The sequence below is a fragment of the Labrus bergylta genome, chromosome 7 (genome assembly GCF_963930695.1).
Source record: "Labrus bergylta chromosome 7, fLabBer1.1, whole genome shotgun sequence".
Classification (NCBI taxonomy): domain Eukaryota; kingdom Metazoa; phylum Chordata; class Actinopteri; order Labriformes; family Labridae; genus Labrus; species Labrus bergylta.
Window position 1 is genome coordinate 24,240,021 of NC_089201.1, and position 10,528 is coordinate 24,250,548.

A 10,528-nucleotide genomic window follows, 5' to 3' on the forward strand; every position below is an offset into this window, starting at 1 on the left:
CTACATTAAAAGACATATTTTATCCAAGTAAAAAACAAAACATTGCTGCCTAAGTTTGAGGAATGGTAATTAATGTTCATTTTAAAAAAGAAATGCGCATATACATAGAAAGTATAAAGGTGCAGTCCCCCCATTAGTAGCTAAAAAGAAGCTGAGACAGCACATGTAGGCTAAACATTATATTAAATAACATAAAGGAGGAGTGTCTGCTTATATGTTAAATATGACACATATATGTATCAGGTACAGTATGTTCCTCATCTGATCCCCATGCTTAATGGAGCCAAGCATGGCTCAACTATTTATTTGCTGAACACATGTAGCCCCAACATGTTGTGCCTTGACAGTTGACATGCAGACGTGTGGAGGAGGGAGGGGGGGGTCCACATATATATTTATGGAAAAAGTGTGTCATCTGTTACAGTAGCAAACTATTTATGTGTTATTATTGCATTTTAAAATCTTGTGACGCATGAAGCAGCCTGCTCGTAAAAAGTCTAACATAAATGTCTAACATTTCAAAAGGAGTGTAGACAACTGTGACTGTAGCATTTAACCATGTGTGCATAAAAATGAACATACAAAAACAATAAACTATAGTAATAAATAAATGCTTCATAAAATTTCAATGAGTTTTCACATTTCTTTTATAGAAATTGAACTAATTTCATCGTGTGGAATATGTATGATAATGTATCGTATGTAATTTCTTGACGATCAAATGAGTAATTCTATATATCTGTATTGGTGAATTTAAAAAGAAAGGATTTAAAGAACTTTCAAACATTTGCAGTTGTCTTTGTCTTTTCAGGAGGGCAAGATGAGAAATGACTACTGCTCCTCAGCGATAGCGCTTACTGTACAAATATTGTGATTACTCCTGTAAGGGTCTTTTCTAAATTTCTACTGCTACATTTAGACAGCTCAGAGTTATTACGGAATGATAGCCTTTAAGTTATTGTCCCTTATGATAGCACGTCAAGCCATCATATCATATAGGCCTAAAGAAAGAATAAGATCCAGCTGCAAAGGGAAGACAAACTTTTGAGTGTGGAAAAAAATAAAAAAATTCTCATCACATTTCTCCATCCACTGGTCAAAAAGAATGTTGTAGTTAAACTGCAGAGATGATTATCAAGAGGAAAACAGTTTAATATTGTCATAACCTGCTTTTAGTTTAAACTGGTGACCAGGCTCATGTTCATGACCAGCGTACGGATTTGAGGTTGGACAGGCAAACAACACTCGCACCTGCGTTGTATCCTTCCACAATAATTGTCCAACTCCACATTTATCAGGAAACTTTCCACTGGATTCGAAAACTATGTGTAGGAGGAGAAAAATAACTTCCGTGGGGAAAAAAATATTAATTCCAGCTGCTACTTAGATGGTTAAATTTGCCTCAAACTTCGCGCCCTACATGCAGTGTATATGGTGTTCCTTTTCAGCAGGAAAGTAGTTCCGGTACGTGAGGAGGATAAAAACTGTCACTCCAGAGGAAGCAGCACCGTCTTGGTCCCTGCAAAGTTCACCTCGTCGGTGAGTAAAAGCGAGTAGACTGAACTGTATGACAGAGAGAGAGAGAAAGAGCAGATTTGAGATCAGTGTTAGATGGAATTAAACTGTAGATCCTCTCATGTTTTAAAATAGTACAAGTCTTTTCAAATTTTGAACTAACTTCAAAATCATTTAATCACTTTTTTACATTACTTTTCAAATTATAGGTTAATGCATGATAATAATCTACTTGCATACACTTCTTAATATAATAATACATTTATATTTAATTCTATATTTTTTCTGTTTGAAATCTTAACTGTCATTATGAACATGAGGAGGGTGCACTATTTTGTCTTTCTTTATACAAACTTTAACTTAAAATGTCAATAAAGCTATTTTACTCTGATCTATTAGATTATCGTTTTTATCTGCTCTGCTTCTTGTTCTATTATATTTACCTTCTTGGGAATCTTATTCATTCTTAGCTTTCCTTGCTTGAGAAATGACAGTAATGAGGTAAATAGCAGCCTGATGTGTTTCTTGGATTTCTTGTTTAAATCATGGGGGTTGTTTGTAGACAGCACTCAGAAATGTCTGCAATATGGCTCTGACCTTTCTGTAAATTAATAAATAATAAATAAAAGACGCTGCTATCTTATTATAATGTCATAATGGATTTTCTCATTTTTCTGATATGTTTCTGATGTCTATTTATACACTCAGTTGACCATGTTATTTTAGGTGAATGCTGTGTGCAGGAATGTTCTCCCTGGACACACACTTCATTTTTCCATGCACTGGCTGATTGACATCAGTGTGACATGCATGTCTTTAAACCTCTCCTATATTAGAGTCCAGTCCTGATAACTGTGCTTTGTCATGTTTACGGACATCTTTTGGATTCTCAACAAGCACTGCACAATGCAAGAGCAGCAAACTTACTTTTCAGATTAGTCCAGCAACTATTTGCGTGTTTGATGAGCAACCTGCAGCCTCTGTTTAAAATGTGCAGCTCCTCTTCTTCGGCTGCACACCAACTCTGGCTGGAATGTGGGAGAGTGCAGTCAGGCAGGCACATACTGTCGTTGTTGCTCTTTTGCGCCGGCTGTTAGGTCAGCTTGCACAGTCACTCTCCACTGGTGGAGGCTTAAGATTAATCCATGGAGAGGTCACTTCTTACTATAAGTGTGCACTTTTCCATTGACATGATTGATGGAACCTTAGAATAGTTTCTGAGTTACTTCCCATGCCCTTTGATAATCCATATGCTCCTGTTTATGTCATAATTTGCTACTTAAATATAGTTTTCATGACAGTATTTTACTCACAAAAAGGGGCCAGTGCTCTATGAAAAAACGCAATCTTCTAAATGACCAATAACATAAATGAGAGGAACTTCCCACAATATTTTCCTTCTTTCGTCTCCACAGGACGTTTCCTGCAGACTCAGATCCAATCATGTCGAAGACTAAGGATATGGGCTCCTCCATCATCCATACGCAGCAGATGCATGCTGCCATGGCCGACACGTTCATCGAGCACATGTGCCTGCTGGACATCGACTCTGAACCTGCTGTGTCTCGCAACACTGGCATCATCTGCACGATCGGTAAGACTCATCAAGAAACCCCATTGAAGGTTACAAATTTGAATTTGAGCTTCATGCTTTACCTTTCATTAACCTGTGTCCATGCAGGACCTGCCTCCCGGTCTGTGGATATGGCCAAGGAAATGATCAAGGCTGGGATGAACATTGCAAGAATGAACTTCTCTCATGGCACACATGAAGTAAGTTAATGCTATAATTACTCTTTTTGTCTCCATAACTTCTCGTAAACATTTGCTGTGACACCACTGATTCATCTTTGTTAACATGTGTGACATTTTGAACCTAGGCAGCGCCTCACAGCAGCAGTTTTCTCTAACCTCTTAAAGCGACTCAATATAAATATACCCTTTACAGCAGCAGCCATGAGTGTGACATTGCTCCTGTGACCGTCTGTGGTTGTAATCTGATCTATGAGCTTGTGCTCACCCTCTCAGTGCCAGGTCTGTGTTGTGGCTTGTGATTTGGTGAGCCACCACCTTATACTAATGACCCCTTGCATTTAAAAGTCATGCCTCTTTACCATTTCCCCTGTCACCTGAGTGGATGAGCTCTAAAATCTATCATTAGCTGGAGCAGGAACACATCCACAGGAGATATTTGGAGTTGCAAAGGTTAACAGGAGTGCTCTTTTTCATCAGAGTGGATTTTAAATGTGCAGTGCAGCATGGCTAAACAAAGGAACAGCAAGTTTTTAGTAGCGAAAAACAAAAAAATAAATGTCAGTCAGAACTCCAGAAAATCACAACAAGGCAGTTGTGTGATTTGTTATGAAAGGTCCAAAATAGAAATGACCCCTGTCTCATTGGTTTGTTAGTGGTCGGACTATTAATAGTTGTTTTCTGAGGGTCCGCCTGGCAGCAACTGTATGAAGAGGAGGGATTCATTATAAACAGAGGAGACTGTGGTCAATCATCTGTAGACAATACGATAGAGCGTTTAAAACAGGCAGTTTCTTAGTTTGTGCAAGTCGATAGATCAACTAGCCACCTGTAATATTTATCACATTTAGTAGGTTATCAATACATTCTCTTGACCTCCCTGTTTTAAAGGCTATTGTACGGAGCCCCTGAAGTCCCCAAAAAAGTGAAAAAATTGTTCTTGTGCATGCAAGTTATTATTTTGTGGAAACAAATTATCATATTGTGTGCTTAGTTAGATGATAATGATGCCCTTGAAAGCACAATATAATTATAATGATGCACACATCATCTAATATGTGCACACAAGATAACAACTTCTTTAAACAAGATAATCATAGTTACATACTCACATATAGTGTCACACAAAAAAACCCAATTGTTTCATTTTGTAGGACTAATGCTAATTATGTTTTATTATTAAAACATATTATCTGTTTATCTGCTCTCCTTGATCAGCTAGTTACAAACGAATCAATGTCATGTCTAAAATGTGTTGCAGCTGTCGTGTAGACTTACTGTATGAAGTTATGTAAACAGGGCTGTGCTATCCATGTGACTGCATGCCCAAGTTTGACCACCTGTTGTCTTACTGGCCTCCTGTTACCGTGTAAGAATTGGACACATTCAGAGATAGTCTTTGTCCCTGTGAAAAAAAGGTTTAATGTTTTTTTGTTTGTTTTTGTTGTGGGGTGTTGAGGGGCGTTTGATGACATTTGACGACATTTGTTTTGACAACCCACAGTACCACGCTGAGACCATCAAGAATATGCGTGAGGCAACTGAGAGCTTTGTGCCAGGATCTGCTGACTACAGACCAGTGGCAATCGCTCTGGACACCAAGGGACCAGAAATCAGGACCGGTCTTATCAAGGGCGTGAGTTCTGGCCAGAGCATAACCCAAAGAGGCTATTTTTTTATTTATTCAAAAATAATTGTATGAGATATTTACATAGAATCTGTTCCTGTTTTTTTTTTTTTAGAGTGGCACCGCTGAGGTTGAGCTCATGAAGGGTGAAACCATCAAGCTCACACTCGATGACCAGTGGATGGAGAAATGTGATGAGAAAGTTCTGTGGCTCGACTACAAGAACATCACCAAGGTTGTAAAGACCGGAAGTAACATCTACATTGACGATGGTCTGATTTCTCTAAAGGCTAAGGAAGTTGGTAAGCGCTAGGAACAATCAGTCTGTTCAGTTTATCTTGAGGGATTTTGTTGATGGAAATGAAAAGGTCATTGTTTATGTTGTGTCCTAAGGAAACGACTTCATCATGTGTGAAATTGAGAACGGCGGTATGCTGGGCAGCAAGAAGGGCGTCAACCTGCCTGGAGCTGCTGTCGACCTGCCCGCTCTGTCTGAGAAGGACATTCAGGACCTGCAGTTTGGTGTGGAGCAGGGTGTTGACATGGTCTTCGCCTCCTTTATCCGTAAGGCTGCTGACGTTCAGGCTGTCAGGAAAGTTCTGGGCGAGAAGGGCAAGGACATCAAGATCATCAGCAAGCTGGAGAACCATGAGGGTGTGCGCAGGTAAGTGGACACCCAGAATCAGCACAGATATGATTCCTCTGGAAAAAGGTGGTGGGTGATCTGACAGATATTTTTGTCCCCGATAGATTTGATGAAATCCTGGAGGCCAGTGACGGCATCATGGTTGCACGTGGTGACCTGGGTATTGAGATCCCAACAGAGAAGGTTTTCATTGCCCAGAAGATGATGACTGGCAAGTGCACCAGGATCGGCAAGCCCATCATCTGTGCCACACAGGTCTGTGACATCAGTAGGACAGCTGTTTCGTTAAAAAAAATAAATATATATTGTAAAAAGAAAAGTGTATCAGGAAGTCTTCTTGTTGTTTCTCAGATGCTGGAGAGCATGACCAAGAAGCCCCGCCCTACTCGCGCTGAGGCCAGTGATGTTGCAAATGCTGTGCTGGATGGCAACGACTGCATCATGCTGAGTGGTGAGACCGCCAAGGGAGACTACCCGCTGGAGGCTGTGCTCACGCAGCACAGAGTAAGAGAACCCCTGACTTGCTTTCTGTGGTATGTCTTGTAACATAACCATATGTAATAGCAACGCTTAAAGTCTATAGAAAAGGTTTTTGCATATTTGGTCAGGTTTTCTTTTATATGAGGGGGAAGGCGGGAAATGTGCCAATGTTGTTTTCCAATGACAAAAGCTGCCAGATTGAATTAAGCGACACACTGGTTGGAGCAAACAACGTTGCCTTGCCATCTTAATACTTGTGCAGGCTTTTATATACATAGTCTGTGAATAACAATATGATATGATAAGATATGATTCAATACATTTATGATGAGGTACTCTGTGTGATGATACAGTACAGTACAAAATGATAAGATGTGGAATTATATATCCGGACACTATAAGATAGACTTTACGACCGAATGCCATGAGATACAAGACAAGACGATACTGTAGACACAACACAACACATTAATATATCCTGTACACAAACAAGCAGAGAATTTTAATGAACCCAGAAACTGCGATATAACTAGCATAGCAATCGCACTGCCAACTAGCAGCTGCAGAAACAGACACACCAACGCACAAGCATGTAGAACGCACTATTTCAGGCCACTACAGTGTGGTGTAGATTTAAGGCAGAATTGTAAGCCAGGCTTTACAGTAATGTACTGTAGACAGGACAGGACACGATACGATATCACACCACACTATACCATACAATTATATTGTGAGTGCATCACTGGCATCAGCCTGATTTTTTTTACTAACAACTTGTTTGGCGTTTGTTTAACTTGCTTTGCGTATCCCTCTGTCACTGCTCCCTCCATTTGTCCTTCTGTTACCAAACACCTTGTCTTCTTGCACTGTGCTTTAACTGTGTGATAATGTTACTCAACTAGCATGTGTCTGAGGATCTGCAGTGCAAACCAACAGTCAACTGGACATCACGGCCACCGCAGTTTTTTAGCTTCATGTCTCAGTATGCTTTCAGGTATGAAGACCTCTGCACTGAGGTTAACCTTCCCTATGTTTTGTCCTTCAATATTCAAACTAACTCTTCAGTTAAAGCCCCTCCCCCCCCCATGTGACTTCTGACACTGCTTTATTCTGTTGTATTATTTTTTTATTTTCAAACCTTCAGATTGCCCGTGAGGCCGAGGCAGCCATGTTCCACAGGCAGATGTTCGAGGAGCTCCGCCGCACCTCTCATCTGACCCGTGACCCCACAGAGACCATCGCTATCGGTGCAGTTGAAGCTTCCTTCAAATGCTGCGCGAGCGCCATCATCGTGCTTACCAAGTCTGGAAGGTGAGACTCTCCCTCCTGTAAATCTCCTCTGCATTCTGAGTCATAATATTCTCCCTGTCGCCCACTGTGAGCAAACGGATGTGTTATAACATCTTTCTATCCGCCTCCACTGTATTCCTAACACAAGCCCATGGCTCTTATTGAGTGTGCCAACTTTCACGGCAAACACAATCTGGGCTCCAGCAGTGACCTTTCTGATGTGAACCCTGACATTCTACAAGCTAATTTTAACTCCATGTGCTTTGCTGTCCTTTTGGTAGTTCATCCCCACAACTCATGACACACAGGATGTAACACTGTCAGCTGGAGTGATTTCTTTATGATGATTGTATAATTAAAGCAGCTTTATCCACATTTTACTCTGAGAAAGGATCACATGACTACTGCATGTGAACAGAGTTGTAGTCCAAACTTTCTTGGGGCTCTGCTGTTGCTGCTTTGTTAAAACTCTGGAAAGCTTAATTTTGCTTTCTGCTCATGGAACCTCCTCTCTGATCAGCACATTTAATGTGTTTATTGATTCTCACAACTCCCAGAGGGTAATTTTTAGTTGTTAAAAAAACACTAACTAACACAGTAAGCAGCTCTCTGGTGAAACCTGAGTTATTAAGCTGCTTCAGAGACAGATATATCCACTCAGTAATTGGAGGAGCCTAAAACAGAGTTTTAAGATCGTATTATCGTATCGTGCAAAACACTGTTACATCTCATTCTCTCGTCTTATTGAGTGCTAATGCTGTTACGTAACCACTGAGTGTGATAAAAGCTAGTTAACACTTTTTCTAAAGCAAGTTAAAGGTGATAATGTGTCAGTGATCAGTTGCACAACCTGTTTCCACGGCTACAAAGCAGCCAACTGTCATTTACAGCATGACTAACTTTTGGCACAGAAGTTTTTTTTTTCTACATGGAGTAGAAATAGACATAATTTCAATCTTTTTACTGATTAAAACCTGTCACCTGCAGGTCCGCTCACATGCTGTCAAGGTACAGGCCTCGCGCTCCCATCATGGCTGTGACCCGCTGCGGTCAGACTGCCCGCCAAGCCCACCTGTACCGCGGCGTGTACCCCGTGCTCTACACCAAGGCTGCCAACGACGTCTGGGCTGAGGACGTTGATCTGCGTGTGAACTTTGCCCTGGAATACGGTGAGTGTTCACTTCCATTGTTGTGCTGAAATTAAACTCCAAAAAAGGAGGACATATCTGTATATCTGTATATTTTTTATTAAACTTACATCCATCTGTTCTCTCTCCAAAGGCAAGCACCGCAAATTCTTCAAGTCTGGTGATGTGGCTCTCGTTGTGACCGGCTGGCGCCCCGGTTCCGGTTACACCAACACCGTGAGAGTCGTGCTGGTGCCTTGAACATCATCAGAGGACATTAGTAACCACTCCCCTTCCCCATCCCCATTCCCTTAACAGAAACACAACACCTTGACGTTTCTTCAGAGGACTTTAAAAACTTTTTTTCACAAACAGAAACTCTCTGAATCCCGTTATTCATATTTATTGATTTTTGTCTAAATCCTGCTGCCCAAGACTGAACTCAGAACCTTTTAGTGGGAAATCCTCCGTCACCTGTGTCGACTCTGTTCAGATGACGGACACAGTGAAGTTCACATTCTGTCATTCCTTGGTTATTTGTTCTTTGATTGTCCAGGGATACACATTTACATGTATACTTATTGTTTTCTCCAGTGCTGAACTGAAATCTGGCACAAAACATCATTGTGAAGTGATCTGGCATGTCTGGTCCATCCATTAAAAGGAACTGTTCGGTTGGTGGTGTTTGTCTTCCTCTTGTTATCACTCTAAATTGAGAAATTTGAGCTATTGTTGTATCATTTTGAACATTCTAATATTCAAAGAAGCCACATCATCCAGTTGTTTGAAAATCAGATAAAGTACAACAAATTAGCTTGAACAATGTAATGTACAAGGTCAGTATTTAGTTTGATAATAAATTGTAGACTAACTAGAGCTAGAAAACTAAATGTTAACCTTGTGCGAGATTAATTTGAAAAAGAGTTGTTGAAGTTTGAAAACAAGCTCAGGGTGGAACAGCAGAGCCTTCATAACAAAAACACTGATTTTCACACTGTAAGTTTGATGTAGGAGGAAAATGAATTTAAAACCAAATTAAGCCTCTGCAGACGCCTACAGTGCTAGATATTCAATTAATACATAAGAGGTTATGAAATATATCCTGTAAATACATACAGAAAAGAGAATGACCAAGGAGCACAAAAAAGAAATCCAACTATCAGTTTGTATAAGTATATATTTAGGTTTTTGTTTTCCAACATAAATTCTCTCCTTGACCTCTTCATCTGATAACGCTGCTTCTCTGTTTGGTCAATCAAGAAAACAGACAGCTGTCGATCAGTCCCACGACTGGCTGTCACTTTGGCTGTCATGAAAATGTTTCCAGCCACATAATGGGTTCTGATCTGAACAGTTTGAAAATGGACATGTTGAAATAAAACATGACTAAACTAACAGTGAAAAGAAATACTTAAGAATTACATTTTGTAATGAGCTTCAGAAGTTTTAAAATGACAGGATTATTTAGCGTTTTTTATTTATATAATAACAGATATTTGGTCCGTATTTAGTCAAATGACTCACCCTAAATGATTTGAAACTGAACTCTCTTTAAAGTCAGAACAAAAGGAAAGTTTAAGTTTTTAATCTTAATTCAAGTCCTAAATGTAATCAATTGTTGAAATGGAATGATTTAAAAAATAATCATTTAATTTTGTACGTAGGTAACAGCAGGGAGACATGAATGGAAAAAACTATATCAGACCGTTAAATCAAAGTGAAAACTCCTGGTACAGTTATTAAAACAACAGGAACATAAATCCACTATTTCTCCAAGAAGACATAAAAGATAGAAGTTTTAAGATTTGGACAAACCTCACAGCTTCATGTCAAAGACGAAAAGAAATCCTGCAGTAGCATTGAATTAAATACCTATATTTTATCACTAATCCAGCGGTTCATCATTTCTTTTGTACTCACCAGTTGAATATTTGTCAGATTAAAATCCTGCCTATTTTGAATTGTGGCACCATGCAGTCCGCCATTTTTAATCCGGCTTAAAGTCTGTAACTTCAGCAGTGTTTTATCAGATTCTCCTTCAGCCTCCTGCTCTTAGAAAAAAAAAAAAAAAAAAAAAACGACGGCTAGGAC

General features: G+C 39.8%; 1 protein-coding gene across 1 annotated transcript; it reads left to right on the forward strand.

Moving 5' to 3' along the window:
* The first annotated feature begins 1,384 nt into the window (after positions 1–1,384).
* Positions 1,385–9,114, forward strand: pkmb (pyruvate kinase M1/2b). Its single transcript, XM_020659557.3, has 11 exons — positions 1,385–1,539; positions 2,931–3,109; positions 3,197–3,288; positions 4,772–4,903; positions 5,010–5,196; positions 5,288–5,558; positions 5,645–5,795; positions 5,892–6,044; positions 7,165–7,331; positions 8,298–8,479; positions 8,592–9,114. Exons 2-11 carry the CDS (start codon positions 2,959–2,961, stop codon positions 8,696–8,698), a joined length of 1,593 nt encoding a protein of 530 aa, XP_020515213.1. The 5' UTR covers positions 1,385–1,539; positions 2,931–2,958; the 3' UTR covers positions 8,699–9,114.
* The last annotated feature ends 1,414 nt before the right edge of the window (positions 9,115–10,528 follow it).

Coding starts and splice junctions, on each gene's coding strand:
- pkmb (XM_020659557.3), top strand. CDS start 2,959: ATGTCGAAGACTAAGGATATGGGCTCCTCCATCATCCATACGCAGCAG. Junction 6,045..7,164: donor CTGTGCTCACGCAGCACAGA/GTAAGAGAACCC, acceptor TCAAACCTTCAG/ATTGCCCGTGAGGCCGAGGC. Junction 8,480..8,591: donor GAACTTTGCCCTGGAATACG/GTGAGTGTTCAC, acceptor CTCTCTCCAAAG/GCAAGCACCGCAAATTCTTC.